Here is an 18,051-nt window from a genome sequence, read left to right as displayed (position 1 = left end):
GTCGAATTGGCAAAGCTTTGCCTTACACGCGCATGGATGTAGTAATAGTGTGTAAGGACCCTATGTATTGGAAGGATGTGCTGTCGGGTCTATCCTTGGTGACCTATTTCAGAGAGGATGAGATTGTTGAGGACTGCATCTCAATCCTAACAGTTGTTCCCAGACATATTGACTTCGTGTCACATGTATATAAAGGTTGTATACTCCGTATGTCCGACGCATATAGAATTCAAGCGTCTGTGGGTTCTTCCATTCTGTTGAATTCTGATTCAGACCTCTTGATAGCTAGGGTATACATGATCTTAACCCAGGTTACCTAGACTCAGGTCTCATTTTTAAGACTCATGAGCCTGACCCACCTTGTGGGTGCATGTGACAAGGACGTCACTGCATTGTGGATGATGTGAATGATATGGATGATTAATGAAAGACCTTGTTATGAGAGCCCTAAGGATCAAAATGATTGTAATGAGTTGGTTGTAAATCTGTCCAGGATGGAGGTATGATAAGAGGGTTTAAAATAAGCAAGGCTTCACAAAGGTGTGCAAAGAGCTACAAGAATGTTTACAAACGAACAAAGAACTGCATGCAACATCACGTGTGCTGATCATTGATCATGTTTGGGCATGTGCCTCGTCATTAGTTGAGTTTACCTGAACTTGCTAGAGAGATCTACACAAATTTCGGCCGAATACAGCCTTATATGACCTTCCTTTATGCACTGTTCCATTAATGTTTATACAATTGAACGCATGGAATATACATCCGCTTGCAGCAATCAGCACAAACAATGCAGGGTATCACCAGATCAACGGTATATACAGACCCAACTCTCGCGTCCCCACTGCTCTATAATAAGAACAGGTCATTCAATCATAAACTAGAAAATTACTGAGCTTCCGCAGGGGGATAGTCAACATAGCACACAGCGTTATCCTCGAACGGCCCGTAGAACCGGCTACGCTCGTACGGCTGGAAGGGAATACCCTTCTTTAACCGCTGCACCAAATCCGGGTTACTGGTGAAGTACCGGCCGTATAGCAGGGCATCATAGCGTTCCTCTTCCAAGACCCCCCAGGAATTGGTCTGGTTCCAGCCACCGCCCGAGAAGAAGGGGGTGTCGCCGAAGATCTTGCGGAAGCTCGTGAGGTCTACGTCGAGGAGACCCCAGCTGTGCAGGAACTTATCTTTCTCTTCATAGCTGAAGATTTGTTCGTAGCGCTATGTCTCTTAGTAATAGTCGTCTAGCGACAGAGGATGACACTCACAGGTTCAATGAAGCTGACATACGACAGCTTGGGGTGGGCCTGCTTCAAGGTCTGACACAGGAAGGTCCAGGTTTCCACACGCTGCTCACCGCGCGCTTGGTTGAACAATCCAAATGGTGAAAGACGGATGGCCAAGTTCTCCTCGCCCACGGTCTTTGCCAACTCCTCCATCAACTCGAGGACGAACTTGCATCGCTTTTCCGGCGACCCACCGTACTCATCCGTACGTTTGTTAATATTGGAACTCAAAAATTGCTCAGGAAGGTATCCATTTCCACCGTGGAGCTCGACACCATCAAAGCCAATCTTCATGGCCCATTCGGCGGCTTTACAATAGTCCTGGATGGTCTGTTTGATGTGTGGGACAGTTAATGCGATCGGCGGGTGGTCCGCATAGCGGACAGGCTCTGTCGATCCCACGGGGGGATGAGAATAACACTCCGTCGGCGAATCCCAGACCGTAGCCGAGGCGGAGACCGCTGGGATCCCAGTCATTTGGGGGATGGTGGCACGGCCTGCATGCCACAGTTGAGCGAAGATGTAGCCCCCTTCCTCATGGACTGCATCCACCACTCTTTTCCAGCCAGCGATCTGCTCTTCGGTAAACAGACCGGGCACTCCGGGCATTCCATTACTCTAGATAGGCAGCAAATGTGTTACTTTCACTATCACGAAATTCCCCCACGCTGTTGTCTCTACCTATCGCAGTGTTTTTTGGGGGTGGGGGGAAGAGGTGCATGATATCCTACTAGAGCATACCTCGAGTGAAGGCGGAATACCTTCCGAAATGATCAGCCCGCCGGGGGTCGTCCGCTGCCGATAGTACTCAACCATGAGATCCCCCGGATACCAAGTCCGATTGGGATTCTCAGGGGTACTGGTGGCGTTCACAGGAACGCCTCGATTGCGGGTCATTGGCGCATGGACTACGCGATGGCTAAGCTTGATTTTGCCATTGCTGATGTCCAGCGGCTGGAAGAGCTTGGAGCTTTCGCCTTCCAGCTTGCGAATAGTCATAGTGGGGCAGGAAGGATTTAAAAAAAGAAATAAGCAAAAGAGACGTCAGAAAGTTTGACAGTAATGAGAAAGGTATATAGCATGGATCCCTGTCAAAAAGGGAAGGAAGATAAGAGGAAAGTGGAAGACAGAAGACGATGACAATGGAACGACCCAAATTTGAGCTACGACTGGATACTTATTTCTTGGGATTTTATTTGGCGACCGATAAGAACACCTCTCCGCCCCTTTCGTTTCTAATGTCGATCAAATCTCCTTTTTCTTTTGCTCTCTAACGGCTCATGACCGAAATGGGTTGACAGATGGACCCAGACAATGTCTGGAACTCCAATGAGAGGCGATGACATTATGGGCCCCGCGGGTTGAACCTTCGAAGACGAAGAGACTTCCGAGGCAGTCACTTGTACTTGTACTATCATAGGCTAGTATGTTGAGAAGACTTCTCGCAGGCCCAATCATATCAACTTGGCTGGTCACGGTGATGTCTAAAGGAGGGCTCTACTATCTAGTCACTCTTGGTGTCGCGCCAGCCAAGGGTTTTACGGAGTAATGCCAGGTCGATGGTGGAACAACAACAACCGAGGGATCATTAAGAGTTATACACCAAACACATTGGGCGGCACAGTATCCGCGCGTAATCAAAACAGCATGGCATTAGTCATAGACTGAGAGAAGAGGAAGTTTCGAAGTAGGGGAGAAAAAGTAAAAAAAAAAAAAAAAAAACCTTGACTGGCATGTCGAGTGTGCTCCACCCGAGACAAAAGTTAAAGTGTTGGTCGTCACTTAGGGTTAGCCAAATGAACCACACTTTCACCCACCCTGGTCGGCTTCATTTCCACCGAGAATGAGATAACCGCCAATGGCAGCTTTCTGTAAATTGTTTCCGAACTTCCCCTTATTCGCCTTGGATCTTGGGTTCTTTTTTTTTTTTTTTTTTTTTGCCAACGGTCGTGGTGTCATTCCCGCTGATCCCTGCGTTTTTCTCCCTCTCTGGAGTCTGTTCTTCTTCTCGTCGCCCTTCGCATCCCTATCGCGCATTAGTAGGTTCACGATAGTAGTAGTAGCCAAAAAAGCATATTCTAATAGCGCTAGCCAAGCAAGCCAATGCACGAATTGCCTAGTTGAACTCGTGGAGTAGTGGCATGTGCGCCGCCCTGAAATTTTTCAAATGCTGCCTGGACCACTTAGTCTAGCACTACTCTGTACCATCACCGATTATAGCAATATCGACTAGTAAGTTATACCAAGTCTGCTAAATCCCAAGCAGGTAAAAAGGGGGGAAAAGGAAGTTCAACCCGTACCAAACTGCTGGCGTTGCTGTTCACTGCAGCATTACAGTAGTGTGAAATAGACGCCCCACCCGCGCCCCATGAATTGCCGAATTGACACCAAAAGTCTTGCCCTTCCACCGAGTGTCGACGTAGTATTCGCTAGTGATACTGGATGGAGTTCAATGAAACGACCATGGTTCGGTGGCGTCTATCATTTCCCCTTCGAAGGTCGCCCGCCGGTGTCTTCCGGGGAAGTTGATGCACCTATCAAGATCGATCTGGTTGTACATCCCCATTTTGCCTCCTGCCGGCCAAGCTAGAACTAGATTTTTTTTTTCCAATGCAGTACACGGTGGCGGGTCCTCAACCATACCTTAACATTGAACAGTCAATGTTCCGGAAGTTCGCAAGCATTTCCCGAATATTTGTTACTCCGTACAAACGCTTGGACGTCCCCCCCAGCGTAGCCTATCAGAGCGGGACATTTCATGCATGAGAACGATCGATGGAGTTGCTCCTCTTGCTCTTGGTTAAGGGCCATCGATATATTGTGGACTCGCCCACATTGAATTCCTTCTATTTTTCTTTCCTCTCCATTTGAGCCTCCATAATGCTCCATTGTTGTCATCAACAATGACCGAAACTCATCCTGGGTCTTCCCTGAACACAATTAACCTCATTACACAATGCTTGTGCATTCCGATTGTCACCATCTTCGTGGCGACGCGGTTTGGAATCCGCTTTTGGTATAAGCAGTTCGTTATCGTCGAAGATAGTACGTGCCATCTCCAAATCGTTGAAATACCTCGGTGACTAACCTGAATCTAGCGTTCTGTTTCCTAGCATGGGCAAGTACCCCAAAGTCCTACGGGGGAGGCATCCATTAACCGTCCAACAGATTCTGTTCATGGCATACTGCGCCATTGCCATTGTTTGTCAGTCGACATTCCCCCCCTTTGATACGCTGCAATTCACAAACACTAACAATGGTATCAGTGGGACAATATGGCGGAGGTGTAAATTATCTAGAGGTCCCGGAGTCAATGCAGGTGACTTACCGCAAGGTATTTCAAGGCCGCCGCCCATGGAATGACGTTCGGGCTATACTGATCTTGACTTGACCAATTAGTTCTGCTATATCGCAACCGTCTTTTACTGTCCCATGAGTCTCTTTGTGAAATACGCCTTGCTTTCCATCTTGATCCGGATCTTCGCGCCATACCGGGGCCGGATTATGTTCATCTATGTTCTCCTCGGATGTCTGACCATTTACTACATCATCGCTGAGATTGTCAAAATTCGCATGTGTGACCCCGTTCCGGCATATTGGACTGGGGCACCGGCCAACTGTCTCGATCAACAAGCTGCCCTGATTGCCGACTCGGTTATTAGCGTCGTGACCGATCTTATGATTCTCATCTTGCCGCTGCCGCTGACCTGGTCGCTCCAAATGTCGCGAAGCAAGAAGCTCCGAGTCATCGGCATGTTGTCCGCTGGAGGACTCGCCACGGCCTTCAGTGTCTACCGACTGATTCTGGTTTTGAAAGAGGGCAGCACGCCCAATACTACAGTAATGTTTACGTGTGTGATTCTGTCAGGGTACGTCTCCACCTCTTCAGCATTCCACCAGAGCGAAAAAAACAAGAAACAAGCTAACCATTCCCCTAGTAACGCGGAAGGAGGAGTCGGCCTCATCTGCGCCTGTCTTCCGACGATGAATATTTTGATCAACAAACTCCGGAAAGCCGGCTACAGCTACGGCTCGAACAAGTACTACCGGGACGAGTCCTCGATGCACCTCAGCAAAATGAAAGGCGCCAACGGCAAGGGATTCTCCACCATCGGATCGAAGGGGTCCCGAACCGAGCCCGAATTTGGATCCGACCAGAGCCATCTGATTTCGTACGCGGGCACAGTCGATATGAGCGCCTCCGGCGATGGCGGGATCCATAAGACCGTTGACGTATCGCAAACCGTGGAGGTGTTGGCTGGCGGAGGAGAATCATCCTCTAGCCATTCCGACCATCACACGCGGTTTTAGCGCGCCTTCTTTTATTTTTTTTTTTTTATTTTTATTTTTTTCTATTTTCATTTCATTCTTCTTTCGTTCTATAATAGATATCCTTGGTGGGGCATTTTGTATGCATACTCGACTAACTTTCCCGATTTTTCCTTTTTTTTTCCCATATTTTTTCTTTTGTGGAGCTTGTTTATACAGGATTTCCTACAGGTCCAAAGCTTGATACCTTCGATGGGCTTCTCGAGGCCTGGTGATGTCATTTTGGATGTGTCTAATGTTGATAAACACATCCTCTCAATTACAAATAGAGATACGGTTTATGATATATCACTTTTTGCCCCTCGAGTTAGAGGCAAAAAATCTTCAAGGATGCATAGGATTTGCCATGCCGAACGCCGCTCAATCTTTAGCACGATCTCCATAATCCATAATCCAGCCCCCAAAAAGAAAAACAACAGAAGATTCGCTGCAGAAGATCGCCACGCGAACAGACCTCTGAACTATTTCAAAAACAAAACGCGTCCGACCAACAAAGTAAATCGACTATGCAGCACGAAGGATGATCTAGCGAACGAAGATCACCAGCAGTGGAGCGCATTATTCGGCATGCGACAAAATTGATTCCACGCCATGTGGCAATTATCCGAGAAGCACCCTTTTTTTTTTTTTATTTTAAATTAAGAGTATTAATGTTGCAATTTAGTTTAATATACAAGCAATATCCGGCAACCTCGTGAAAGAGACGGCGTCTTCCGAGGCGATTCCGCTCGGCCCTAATTTTTTGTTGGCTCGGCGACCTTGAAACGGATCACTTGCGTCGCGGAACTCCGCGGCTCATTCCGCCTTTATCCTCGTATGCCCACCCAACGTAACTTCTTCTCTGACTTTTTTACTTTTTCTTTTCTTTTTTTTTTTTTGTTTATATTGTCTTGATGTCATTGACACATGTGGGATATTTGTGACCCCGGGGGTATCCGAGGAGAAACTTTGTGTAAGGTCTAGAACTGAAACACATGTATCTCCGAGTAAGACCTAATTTGATCATCGATTGGGGTTGTGGCCTGCGTTGGGGTGTTGCCACTACGGTAATTATGTGATGATTCTTACGCAGTCGTCCTAGGCAGTCTATGATTATGTATAGAATCATATGAAAGACGGATCCGGATTCAACAGCCCTAACTAAGTTACTAACTAGTGGATGGTGTCATTTGTCACGGTGCTTGTCTGCTTTTTGTTGCATCATGTCCCTGGCGGTCTTCGTTCGGGCCTGGCTCGGTGGGGCGGCCTGGTCTGGTCGCCTCGTATTTGTTTTGGGGGTGTTTTGGATTCTCGTTACAATTATTAATATTATTAAATTTATTCAATACTCTTGCATATCAGATGATTGAAGGGGGAAAAAAAAATAAAGAAAAACACTCAATCTGTGAAGTATGACTAGTTGACAATAGCGTCGTTGGTGGCCGAGGAGATATGCTCGACAGAGTTCATCTAGAAGCCATGCTGAAGGTAACGTTGACGGGGATTGTGTAGGTTGAAAGTCGGCACTAGAATGATTATCTGCTTGGCATTGGGAGTATTCTTGATTGACTTCACTAATCATTCGGCTTCTGCATCGTGTTGATCTGCCTGATAAATCCCCTAGTCTGATCGCCGACGCAGCCTTTAGCCCGAATACGAGGCTATGATTAATGATTAATGATCCTTTCACGATAACTCTAAGAAATTAGAACAGATCGTCGACTATGTCTTGTCGATCTCCTGCTTAAAAGCAAGCATTTACTAGTGCAGGCTACGATGACACTGTGCGCTTGGACAAATACTAGTCCACACAAGACATACGCAGCTAACGAGTACTCCGTGCTACTAGTACAGAATCTGGTGGGGTTATACAGGGTCGAAAAAGGAACTACGGAGTACTAATCGCAGGGACATGGCTTTTGCTCTGGACCCTGGCGCTTGGGCGTTTCGAGTCTAGCTGCGTGCGATCAGCGGTGTTTGGGATGTGGTTGAACTAATCGGTCATGATCGAGTGGTGCACGAACACGGTCGTTCTAGAGTATGCCAGCGCGATATGATTCTCAACATGCTATTCTCCAATGAATGGCATCTGTCACTGTGGCAAGACCATGACGAGCGGTGATACGTATCTTCCCTCAGTGAGACCTTTCAGACTGACATGCGCACAGGCCGTGTCACTTTCCCACGCCCTGCGATGCATGAAATACGCATTTCCTAGAGCCGTGTTGGGTTTTGTCGACCATTGTTCATTTCTGACATGACTGTGTGGCTAAGCTCCATCCCTGACTGGAGTTGGTGAAATCGCACAATGGCCTCCCCCCGGAGAGAAACACTGAAAGGCAGACCTCGACGATGGGTATGACATGGCCGAGCTACGTAGCACTACGCTGGAACCTGTGTGATAGCAAACAATCTTCTGATCATGATAACCAGGAAACCAAGGTGACACCAAGGCAAGTGCCAAGGCTCGTAGTTCATGGGGATAACGGTCGAGAGCCCCTATCGCTGGCAATAATCACTCTATGAGCCACTGTTGAACAAGTCGAACATTCGAGGCAGCTTACCACTTGTTTTCATGGCAAGAGGCTCTTACAATCATCGATCTTATGACTCTCAGTCTATGTCATATCGAGTCACCTCGGAACTACTAGTACCAGCACACAAATAGAGAACTATTTCCTTCTGGGGGTTTTTACGTCCTGATGACATTCTTGAAAAGATATTTTATTCCTCTCAAGTACAAGCATAGTATAGTTGCACTATGTCTTCAGTCCCCAGCTCCCTTGAAACCCACAATAACTTGTCTATTGCTCCCCTGCCCACAATCGACTATGCACGCCTCGAAGCGAAAGATGCTGACGAGACCCAGCGACTCCTGGAGGCCTGCAAAATCTACGGATTCTTCTACTTGAACCTCAAGAATATTGGAACAATTCTACATGACTGGCAACAGGTTCTTCGCATCATGGAGAAATACTTCAGCCAGGATCTCATGACAAAGATGAAAGATGACCGTCGCAGTGATACCTACGGGTAAGATGAGCGATGCGTAATTTAATTCCTCGAATAACTAGAAGCAGCTATGAGCCCTGCGGAACCTCGGCAGGAGCGGTCCATGGTACACTGGACTTCTACGAGACCCTGAAGGTGAGCATAAGCACCGAGAGAGAGACCTTTATACAAATGGCTAACCACAGTTCAGATTGCCCGCTCAGTAATGTACGAAAAGACAGCATCCCTCCCCAAAGCCGCCAAAGACAATATCGAGCTCTTTGACCGCTTCATCCGAGCCTGTGATACGATCACCACGACCATTCTCGCCCGGCTTTCCGATGTCTTCGATCTGAGCTCCGGCTCGCGCTTCGAGGATAAACATCGCCCAGAAGGGAAATCGCGAAGTACACTGTCCCTCTTCCGATATCCGAAGCAAGAGACGCAAGATAATAAGGTCGGCCATAATAAGCACACCGACATCGGAACCCTCACAGTCCTTTTTAGTGAGCAATGGGGCTTGCAGGTCCTTTCGCCTGAAACGTTGGCGTGGAATTTTGTCGCCCCAAAGCAAGACCATGCTGTCATCAATGTGGGGGACTCGTTACGGTTTCTCTCTGGTAATGTACTCAAGTCATGCGTGCACCGGGTTACGCCCGCAAATGTGTCTGGTCGTCAAGAGGAGCATCGGTATAGTATCGCATATTTTCTAAGAGCGGAGGATGTAGTACAATATAGGGATAGCAAGGGCCGGGTGATCAGTGCTAGAGATTGGCATGATGAGAAATATGATGTGTTTCGATTGAGCCATGATGAATCGAACAGCGACAGGATTTTGACAGGTGGGATGGAGAAGGGTGAGCAGTTCATAGTTTCTTAGTATCTTGTGAGATGGGTGAGGTATACTTCGTTCTCCTTGGTCTCGTCCATTGTGTTTCTTGCATGTTCAAAAACCATGTTTATCTTGTGGGCCCGGCTTAATGCAAGCAAGATATGGTGGTCTTGAGGTCAAACTGCTTGATGCGTGAGTGTACTGTTCAAAGTGCTAATTCGTCTACCCCTGTTTGAGGCTATCAATATATTTAATTTTGCCATGTATCTTGTCTCGAACTGAATTCTCCCTACTTTGTCGCGTTCATACACCCTAGACTTAAAGAAGCGTATATCTTTGAATTGTTGACTGTTCTCCTTTTTCAATCCGTAATCCTACTTCCATTCATTTCCCCACAGTTTACACAGACTCTATGACATATTTAACTTCAATCAAGGGGTCAACGACCTTTTTTAGCCTGGGAATCTGCCGACTAGCTTGGTGTTACTAGACACAAGTAAACGAAGAGGTGTTTTACGTCAATTGATTGGATGTCGGGTACAAAAGAACCGCTAATCGCTGTGCCGGCCATGACATCGACCTGACAGAGTATCAGGCAGATTATGAAGTAAGATATCCCTCACATTGCCATCTCGCCTACAGTGTCGTGGTTTCAGGCTCATAGGCATAGTATAATATTCGCACCAAACCTTGTAACAAGGTTTATCTCCCTGGGAGCAATACGAAGAATTATTGTCAGATAAGATCTACATACCACATATAATGCATAGTAGAAATGTACCTCCCGAAATTAAACTATACATTAGAATAAATTAAAGTGTTCTCCCGATTGACGAATAATATGCCGCATTCCGATCGATCTGATAATATCCATAAGGCTGATCAGGAACCAAGGAACCACTTAGCCCTAACATGCAGCAGATGAGATCACCATATGACATCATGCTCCTGTTGCTACATTCCATATAAATTTGAGATAAGTTCTCATTCACAAAACCAACACAAGAAACCAATACACAAAACCATGTCCAAACGAATCCAATCTTTCTTTCAACCCATCCCCAAGAAACCTAAATTGGAACCTTCCTCACCTGACCCGTCTCAACCCTCAAACCCTCTCAATATACAACATCAACTTCATCAACAGGAACAAGAACAACAAGAAGAAAAACAAGAAGAACAACCGCCACCACCACCAACAAACCACCAAACCTACCCCTTCCCAATCCCCAACCTTCCCCCACACCTATCCAAAGCCCTAACAAACATTTCCACCGCCCTTAACCCCCCCAAACCCATAACCAACCACCCCCATCTCGACCTCCTCTACTTCCAGCCCCTCCTCCCACCCCAAACAGCCAACACTCTCTTCCACTTCCTCCGCACCTCCCTCCCCTTCTACAAAGTCCAATACACAATCCGCCGGGGAAAAACACCAACAAAGATAACCACACCAAGGTTCACAACCGTCTTCGGGGTGGACGCCACCTCCACATTCACAACCTCAACATCAACCACGACTCCAACTCCAACTCCAACCCTCCTCGACACCAAAACCCACAATCCAATCCCAAAGAGCAAATACAAATGCCATCCCCGTCCAATCCCGCCATGTCTAGACCATCTCCGACAAGTCATCCAATCCGTCACTAAAACCCCACAAGACTACTACAATTTCATCTTAATCAACTACTATGCAAGCAATACAGATAGTATAAGCTATCATTCTGACGATGAGCGATTCCTCGGTCCAAACCCTAGTATTGCGTCTTTGTCTCTCGGTGCGAAGAGGGATTTTCTGTTGAAACATAAACCGGGGGTTGAGGCGGGACCGCCGTTGAAATTTCCTCTGGCGAGTGGGGATATGGTTGTTATGAGGGGGGAGACGCAGGCGAATTGGTTACATAGTATTCCTAAACGGGCTGGGGAGAGTGAGGGCAGGATTAATGTGACGTTTCGGAGGGCGTTGGTGGTTGGGGGGACGGAGAATTATTATAGGTATAATGTTGGGGATGGGGGAGTTTGGAGGTGGAATGATACGAAGGGGAGGATGGTAAGTGTGGATGAGGAGGGAGAAGGTATTGGGAGTGAGTAGGTAGTTTGGGATGGTGTTTTGGTGTTGGATTACTGGTGGTTTGGGGGATATATCGGTTGGTGAGAGGGTGTATATGGAGGGCTGGGTGTTTTATCTTTACCTGGGGCGGAGTTGGACTATATCTTTAACTATATCTTTACCTCTGTTTGGCAAGTTAGAAAGTAGTTCATGTCTTATGAGATGTTAGTGAATGGTCCGGAACATTCATGGCGTGGGCTAAACGTGGTGTGATTGACTCTAGAGTGTATTCTAGCGAAATACAAACATCAGTAGGAGAATAATATTACAACTTCGGTCGGAAGCCCGCCTCGACCTCCTTCTGGGCCTCCTCCCTCAAGACCCTTTTGAGAATCTTCCCACTGGCGTTCTTCGGAATCGCGTCCATAAACTTCACACCCCCGGTCAGTGCCTTGTACTTCGCCAATCTCTGGCCAAGATACTCTTGCACCTCCTTCTCCGTCAGCTTGTCGCCTGCTCCGGGACGTCGAGTCACATAAGCCCGCGGAAGCTCACTGTCGGGAAGCACACCGGACAAGCCAATGACTGCCGCATCGACGATGAGCGGATGCGAGAGCAGAACGGCCTCGAGTTCAGGCGGAGCGACCTGGAACCCGCGAACTTTGATCAACTCTTTCTTGCGGTCCACGATGTACCACTTCAGAGTATCCTTGTCGCAGTACGCAATGTCGCCAGTGTGGTACCAGCCATCCTGATCGAAGGAGGAGGCATTCGCAGCAGCATTCTGGAAGTATCCTGGTGTTATGGTAGGTCCTCGGACGCAAATCTCGCCTCGAACCCCGTACGCCGAGATATTGTTCCCGTCGTCATCCACTAGCCTGATTCCGGTCAGTCACTAAGATTCAACATTGGAATAAAGGTATAAACCCACTTGGCTTCTACGTTAGGTATCAACCTCCCCACACTTCCCGTGTCATCCTGCTCGTAGGCTCCGAATTTCGTCGCAATGCAACATGTCTCCGTCATGCCCCAAACCTGTGTGCAGGGCGCATCCTTCGCCAGCATGACACGGAGCTTCTCCTGTATTTCCTTGCTCAATGGAGCAGCGCCGCACGAAGCTACACGGACACTTTTCAGGTATGGGCGCGCCTGTACCTCCGGACTCATGACAAGGGCGACCGCGATGGGCGGCACTATCGCAAGATCTGTGATTTGATACTTTTGGACATTTGTGACGAAACCCATCAGGTCAAAGCGACGCATTACGTGTACGACATGGCCACCCTTGAGCGGACTCCAGTGGGTGGAAGGGGCTGCAGCGGCGTGGAACATGGGTAAGGCCATGAGTCGGCGGATCTATAATGGTCAATATGATTCGAACTCATGGCTTTGTCTCCAAGATGGAGTTGATTGTGTCAGGGAAAATACCTGGTACGGTCGCTTCTCTATCTCAAAGACCAATTCATGCTGGGCAATGAAATTGCGATGCGTGAGCGTCGTTGCCTTGGGTAGACCCGTAGTTCCACTGCTGAACAGCCTGGCGGCGGCGGTCTCTTCGCACGTTTTCAGATCATCAAATCGTACCCAATCCTCCTCTCCAGCGGAAAACAGTGTTTGCCATGACTTCAGCCCCGCTGGAACAGCCTGACCCTGGACGTCGAATACCAACAGATTCGACTCTGGAATACCCGTCTCCTTCATGGCCGCGTGGATCGGGGCGATGATTTCCGGCTCAGAAATGATAAATCTGGCGTGCGATGCTCTGATATGGTGTCCGAGCTCCATGGGGGTGTAGGAGGGATTGGTGCCGGTGTAGACACCGCCGGCGCCGTTGATCGCCAGGACCAACATAGAATAGTAGATCTATGCATCAGGCTTCCCATTAGAATTATTTAGGCGGTCTGGTCTGGCTGGATGAAACACACATCATTGAAGGAATGGATGGCTACGCAGTCGCCTCTCTGTACGCCCCATGCACGCAGGCCGGCAATCAACTTCCGAACGATGACTCGAGCTTGGTTGTAGGATATCGACCGCGAGGAATTGCTCGCATCGATGTAGATCTGCTCCAGTTAGACTATGTTCAGTTTTCTACCGATGGGGGAAGGAGGTAAATACGGGTTGATCATGGTCATATGGAGGATCGGAAAAGATGTAGGAGATAACATCGGTGGTGGGCAATGGCACCCGCGACGACGGTTCGAAGATCATCGTTTCAAAGTACCAGGTAGAGTCAGGAAAAGAAGGGGACGACGATAGCTTTTCACCACTGGGACTTCATGGCGGATATATAACTCACGTTATAAGATCCTCCCCACACGGAAGTGAGCTCCAGCTGTCATTGAGTGGGTCGTCACTACTACCTCACCGCTGAATGGATGGGGTCTTCGTCCACTGACATTCTCGTATAGACGGTAGAGCCAATCAAGTGCCCAAATGCATAAAATCAGAGTTGAGCCTTGTCTGTCGCTATTCCGTAACGGACCTCGGATGTTACGAGTGTGACGCGCGGAAAGAAATTCCAACTGCGGGGAATCCAAGATATGCTTTTTTATACGACCAATATCCAAGCATAACTCGTGCCATGTGGCTTACAGTAGGCCCGTGTGATAGATAAGATTTCAGGCGAGCAGGAGCAACTGGACTGACCGCATATTCTGATAAGGCATGAAAACTGGCACTGTCACGACGTTGACGTTTGGGCAACCAGATTCTATACTATCTTTCCCTTTCCTTTTTTTTTTTTTTTTTTTTTTTTTTTTTTTTTTTTTTTTTTTTTTTTTTTTTTTTTTTTTTTTTTTTTCTTTTTTTTTTTTTTTTTTTTTTCTTATTTCTTTTTTGTTATATACCTATTTATTAAAATCTAGACCGTGGGAAAGTATTCGGCATGCTGAACTACCACTTCATGGTATACGTTATCTTGGAATAGTAGTAACCCTAGAAACCGTCCAGCTCGGCTATCTATGTCAGAACCAAAAGTTGACCAAGATGACCGAGGGCATAAGCCTCTCGCATCATCCTTTGGATTAGCTAATAGTAAACAGTGATCGAAGCAAGGCTCCACGTCACAAAGAGTGAACGAGGGTAGATGAGTAAATGCTAGGTAAGGAGCCACGGGAAGTAACCATCTTGGTGTCGCCCAATATGAATATAACGCAACAAACTGTCATAATTGCCAATTGCCGAGTATCGCCGAGGGTTCGGCTGCAGTTTGACGTATGAACGATGATGATCCCTGGACCCGTATGCATGGGATATGCATATCATCTGTGCGGAGCTTTTTGCCTTGGATTCGTACCGTTCCTCGGCCCGGTTGTACGGTCCGCTTCTTGCTCGCAGAGTCGCAGTCTGCCATATTGTCTTACCAGGCCCTACGATTGTTTTATAATTTGAGATTGAGTATAGCTGGATAAACATGATGGTTTCCATCATTTCCTGTGGAGCAGAAACTATTATCTCTTTCTGGCACTCTCGATTTCAACGCCCATGATTTATGTGACCTATCATAACCCATGGGTGCCCGAAGGAATACTTGCGCCGGTGGCCATGTCGACTCCGTTTAAATCGCGAGAGAGTGTGATACTTTGCTCTATTACTGGGGGGTATCGCGAATTTCTCCTGGTCTGTGATTGTGTATCTTCATATCTCTCGCTGATGTTGTTATAGGGGGGGTTCTTTATTGAGATAATAATCGCGGCTTTAACTTGGTCTTTTGAGTTTGCAAATCTACCATGTTGCATCTTGTCTTAGGTAAGTTAAGCTCTCTGTTCACCTAGATTCTAATCTAAGAGTAGGCCATTGATCAATTCTCCCTCGGGTAGAGCTTTTAGGTGATTGCTGGTATCTAGTTTCTTTTGTAATCCCCACTCCTAAAGCTTTGCTGTCGGCTGAAATAAAGCACGAGCAGTACCTATGGACTGATTTTGCTATGCGATTTCGTGGTCAAAACATCTTGTGGCAACTTCGCCTGGATTCTGGCTTGCCATGAGGTTTCATTTTCTATGATATCGAGCGACAGCCGGAAAGGGTTCCAGATGTAACTGGGAGTTTATGAAGTGATGGTAGCTCCGCTAGCATAAATACTGCCATGTGTTCGTGGCCTTGTGTAGCCAGAGCTGCGATATATGGTGCTCTCGACCTCATCTTCAGCCCGACATAATAGTTTTGTGCAAAGCGTGCAGCAACTGAGTTATCGTGTCCAAAGCTGTATAGAAGATAGCAATACTCTATACATTACACGTCTTCCAACAGAAGCTTTCGGAATTGGTCTTGTTTGACGACTCTGCTGATGCACAGGGATGGACACTGAGACAGGAACTAGGCAATACCAGAACTTTACTGTCCGTTCTATCATGGCGAATATGTGGGATATCTGGTGCCTTTGATGCCTAGCATTCCCTAGTTGGAAATAAAGGTGGCTGAGCCAATCCTTAGCAGGCTAAGATGCCAAAGCGCCTCCACTTTGTGGGGTATGATCGTTTCAAGGCTCGCCTTTGTGCGTATTCCCACATCATGGTGTAATATGCATTGGGGAAGAATTTGGCAATAATACTCTATAAGTCCTTTGTATCATTGCTGTTGTGCTCATCTGAACACCATGCACAGAATAACTAGACAATGCATGATGGATGCTACACATATCTGCGATCTATTACGGCTGAGCTGCTCAGTGGCCAGGATAGGAGGAGCAAAGTAGTCTGTGACTTTGAAGCCCATTAAGGCCCTTGAAGTACATAGAGGGAGAAGGAAAAGAACGGACAGCGACGAGTCGTATCCACGAGACGGTAATAAATCGCCTACTGCGATCACCCACTGATTAAACAGGACGAGAATCCCATTTCTAAGGGAAGTGGTAGTCATATAGGCTTATTTAGTAAAGAAGAGTCCTATACCGGCCTTTGACTTAATTTATACCTTTACACCAAGCAATTTTGTGAATCACTTGCACCCATAGTACAATTTAATCCACAGATAATTCAGTTCACACCTCCAGAAGATAAATAGCCAGTCCCAACAGCAGTCTAGAATGAATTACCAGTTCCCGCATGGCCTTCACCTACCCAGACCCTTCACAAAGCTCCCGAATAGCTTCCCGCAACTCCGTCTTTCCCCTCCACACTCGATCACTGGTTGAATTCTCCGCATTAGCATTCGCCATAATACCTCCCGGCAGAAAGGCAATGGTCATCTCGGTGAAAGCTTCAGCTACATTCTTTGGGAGGAAGCCGGCAAAGAACTGCGATAGATCTCTCTTCTCGACAAGTCGGAGTTCAACCTCCTTGCCAACAGCTTCTTCGAAGGCCTTTTGCACATCCTTCGGAGTGTATGAACTCGGTCCATGGACGTCAACAACGTAGGGGCTTTCCGGGACATCAGGCTGAAGTAAATAAGTTGCAAAGGCTTGGCCCATATCTTTGACGGCAACCTGGTTTCGGTTATTGGTTAACGTAACAATTTCGTGTGTAATATAGAAAAAGGAAACAAACCATAGGGACTTCGAAATCCGCAGGCGTGATGCATGAATACAAATGCGGATGCTCAGACTTCGCCGTCTGAACCGCCATGGCCCAGTTCTCCATGAAATAGGCACATCTACACAGGACGACCTCTGGCGCTGCATCCTTCAAGATCGTCTCAGCGATGTGGTTCGTCATGATTTCCCCCTAGTTGCATCTTTAGTTATCTCCCTTTCTTCGTCACAATTGAACTGAAAAGAAACCCACAGTCCCCGACTCATGCTCAGCCCCCATACTAGAAAGCAAGACCAGACGCTTGACAGATCCCGATTTCTGAATGGCCAGACGCGTATTTTCGGATGCCGTCCTTGCACAAGCCAGAATGTCCGAGCCATCGTATCGCGGAGGGGTGATGGCGAGAACAGCATCCACGCCGGTGAGATCTAGGCTCGTTGCGTCGCTTACATCGCCCTTGACTGCCTGAAAATGAGGGTTAGACAGGAAGTCTTCTGGTACTCGAGAGAGATCCCTGTATACGCCTTTCACGCTGATAGGCTTGGTGGTCTGGGTTGAGTTGAGTAGGGCGTGGATTGCCGCCTGGCCTGTTTTGGGTGAAGCGGGGACTACGGCGATGAGCATTCTGTTCGTAGATTGTGTACACAAGTGTTGTATAGGTTAGTCGGTTTTGTTATCAGAGTTAGCCTAGAGGGGAGAATATTAAAGGTGATACGGTATGATCTAAAGTTCTAGAACTGCAGGAGAGTCATCGCCTCGTATTTGGGAGTTCGGACTGCGGGGCAAGTTACAGTCTTTTTGGTTATGATGAAACTTTATTGATTCAGACGTGCTTCGGATTATTGTTATTTCGACTTCGCATTAGTGATGTAAAATGTGAAATATCTGGTTAGCTGAAGCCATACTACCCTGGTAGACAGGGTTTGAGGGAGCCAAACAGGTTCACCGTGAGGAAAAGTGAGGTTGACCATAAATAGATGGCTGATCCGACGAATGGCCCGATCCTCCACGTATATGAGATTCCTTGGAAGACGCTATAGAACCAGACACTCATCTTTCGTTCATATGTCAACTCCTGACGCAAAACCTGTCTAAAGAAGGCTAGCGACT

General features: G+C 47.4%; 7 protein-coding genes across 7 annotated transcripts; 4 read left to right on the top strand and 3 right to left on the bottom strand.

Annotated features, from left to right (window-relative positions):
• Positions 1-750: 750 nt before the first annotated feature.
• On the bottom strand, positions 751-2,403 carry BDV38DRAFT_143501 (alkene reductase). Its single transcript, XM_032051477.1, has 3 exons — positions 2,028-2,403; positions 1,269-1,904; positions 751-1,221 (listed from the first exon to the last, which is right to left on the bottom strand). The coding sequence occupies exons 1-3, from the start codon at positions 2,283-2,285 to the stop codon at positions 889-891; spliced, it is 1,227 nt and encodes a 408-aa protein (XP_031911244.1). The 5' UTR covers positions 2,286-2,403; the 3' UTR covers positions 751-888.
• A 1,549-nt stretch (positions 2,404-3,952) lies between these two features.
• On the top strand, positions 3,953-6,254 carry BDV38DRAFT_253100 (uncharacterized protein). Its single transcript, XM_032055213.1, has 6 exons — positions 3,953-4,331; positions 4,385-4,404; positions 4,455-4,491; positions 4,553-4,620; positions 4,686-5,155; positions 5,225-6,254. Exons 1-6 carry the CDS (start codon positions 4,190-4,192, stop codon positions 5,595-5,597), a joined length of 1,110 nt encoding a protein of 369 aa, XP_031911243.1. The 5' UTR covers positions 3,953-4,189; the 3' UTR covers positions 5,598-6,254.
• A 1,772-nt stretch (positions 6,255-8,026) lies between these two features.
• BDV38DRAFT_253090 (uncharacterized protein) lies at positions 8,027-9,748 on the top strand. Its single transcript, XM_032055212.1, has 3 exons — positions 8,027-8,627; positions 8,675-8,741; positions 8,797-9,748. Exons 1-3 carry the CDS (start codon positions 8,356-8,358, stop codon positions 9,463-9,465), a joined length of 1,008 nt encoding a protein of 335 aa, XP_031911242.1. The 5' UTR covers positions 8,027-8,355; the 3' UTR covers positions 9,466-9,748.
• A 687-nt stretch (positions 9,749-10,435) lies between these two features.
• BDV38DRAFT_294822 (alpha-ketoglutarate-dependent dioxygenase AlkB family protein) lies at positions 10,436-11,844 on the top strand. The gene has a single exon (XM_032062581.1). The coding sequence runs from the start codon at positions 10,442-10,444 to the stop codon at positions 11,510-11,512; it is 1,071 nt and encodes a 356-aa protein (XP_031911240.1). The 5' UTR covers positions 10,436-10,441; the 3' UTR covers positions 11,513-11,844.
• On the top strand, positions 11,435-11,844 carry BDV38DRAFT_253088 (uncharacterized protein). The gene has a single exon (XM_032055211.1). The coding sequence runs from the start codon at positions 11,523-11,525 to the stop codon at positions 11,697-11,699; it is 177 nt and encodes a 58-aa protein (XP_031911241.1). The 5' UTR covers positions 11,435-11,522; the 3' UTR covers positions 11,700-11,844.
• On the bottom strand, positions 11,435-13,681 carry BDV38DRAFT_294818 (acyl--CoA ligase; the record flags this gene model as incomplete). The annotated part of the gene is made up of 5 exons (XM_032062580.1): positions 11,435-12,348; positions 12,402-12,826; positions 12,899-13,333; positions 13,396-13,533; positions 13,589-13,681. 5 exons carry the CDS (start codon positions 13,679-13,681, stop codon positions 11,796-11,798), a joined length of 1,644 nt encoding a protein of 547 aa, XP_031911239.1. The 3' UTR covers positions 11,435-11,795.
• Positions 13,682-16,256: 2,575 nt separating this feature from the next.
• Positions 16,257-17,638, bottom strand: BDV38DRAFT_253084 (uncharacterized protein). The gene is made up of 3 exons (XM_032055210.1): positions 17,194-17,638; positions 16,957-17,133; positions 16,257-16,895 (listed from the first exon to the last, which is right to left on the bottom strand). The coding sequence occupies exons 1-3, from the start codon at positions 17,563-17,565 to the stop codon at positions 16,527-16,529; spliced, it is 918 nt and encodes a 305-aa protein (XP_031911238.1). The 5' UTR covers positions 17,566-17,638; the 3' UTR covers positions 16,257-16,526.
• Positions 17,639-18,051: the final 413 nt, after the last annotated feature.

The sequence above is a fragment of the Aspergillus pseudotamarii genome (genome assembly GCF_009193445.1).
Source record: "Aspergillus pseudotamarii strain CBS 117625 unplaced genomic scaffold BDV38scaffold_46, whole genome shotgun sequence".
Lineage (NCBI taxonomy): Eukaryota > Fungi > Ascomycota > Eurotiomycetes > Eurotiales > Aspergillaceae > Aspergillus > Aspergillus pseudotamarii.
Note: the sequence above shows the minus strand (reverse complement) of the source record. Positions and strands in the feature narration are given on the sequence as shown.

Excerpts from the sequence above, each read along its gene's own strand:
- BDV38DRAFT_143501 (XM_032051477.1), bottom strand. The coding sequence starts at position 2,285 with ATGACTATTCGCAAGCTGGAAGGCGAAAGCTCCAAGCTCTTCCAGCCG. Across the intron at positions 1,905-2,027 it reads GTATTCCGCCTTCACTCGAG|AGTAATGGAATGCCCGGAGT; the intron begins GTATGCTCTAGT and ends CTGCCTATCTAG. Across the intron at positions 1,222-1,268 it reads ATGTCAGCTTCATTGAACCT|CGCTACGAACAAATCTTCAG; the intron begins GTGAGTGTCATC and ends TAAGAGACATAG.
- BDV38DRAFT_253100 (XM_032055213.1), top strand. The coding sequence starts at position 4,190 with ATGACCGAAACTCATCCTGGGTCTTCCCTGAACACAATTAACCTCATT. Across the intron at positions 4,332-4,384 it reads GTTCGTTATCGTCGAAGATA|CGTTCTGTTTCCTAGCATGG; the intron begins GTACGTGCCATC and ends ACCTGAATCTAG. Across the intron at positions 4,621-4,685 it reads TGCAGGTGACTTACCGCAAG|TTCTGCTATATCGCAACCGT; the intron begins GTATTTCAAGGC and ends TTGACCAATTAG.
- BDV38DRAFT_253090 (XM_032055212.1), top strand. The coding sequence starts at position 8,356 with ATGTCTTCAGTCCCCAGCTCCCTTGAAACCCACAATAACTTGTCTATT. Across the intron at positions 8,628-8,674 it reads CGTCGCAGTGATACCTACGG|CTATGAGCCCTGCGGAACCT; the intron begins GTAAGATGAGCG and ends AACTAGAAGCAG. Across the intron at positions 8,742-8,796 it reads ACTTCTACGAGACCCTGAAG|ATTGCCCGCTCAGTAATGTA; the intron begins GTGAGCATAAGC and ends ACCACAGTTCAG.
- BDV38DRAFT_294822 (XM_032062581.1), top strand. The coding sequence starts at position 10,442 with ATGTCCAAACGAATCCAATCTTTCTTTCAACCCATCCCCAAGAAACCT.
- BDV38DRAFT_253084 (XM_032055210.1), bottom strand. The coding sequence starts at position 17,565 with ATGCTCATCGCCGTAGTCCCCGCTTCACCCAAAACAGGCCAGGCGGCA. Across the intron at positions 17,134-17,193 it reads CTGAGCATGAGTCGGGGACT|GGGGAAATCATGACGAACCA; the intron begins GTGGGTTTCTTT and ends AGATGCAACTAG. Across the intron at positions 16,896-16,956 it reads CGGATTTCGAAGTCCCTATG|GTTGCCGTCAAAGATATGGG; the intron begins GTTTGTTTCCTT and ends AACCGAAACCAG.
- BDV38DRAFT_253088 (XM_032055211.1), top strand. The coding sequence starts at position 11,523 with ATGGTGTTTTGGTGTTGGATTACTGGTGGTTTGGGGGATATATCGGTT.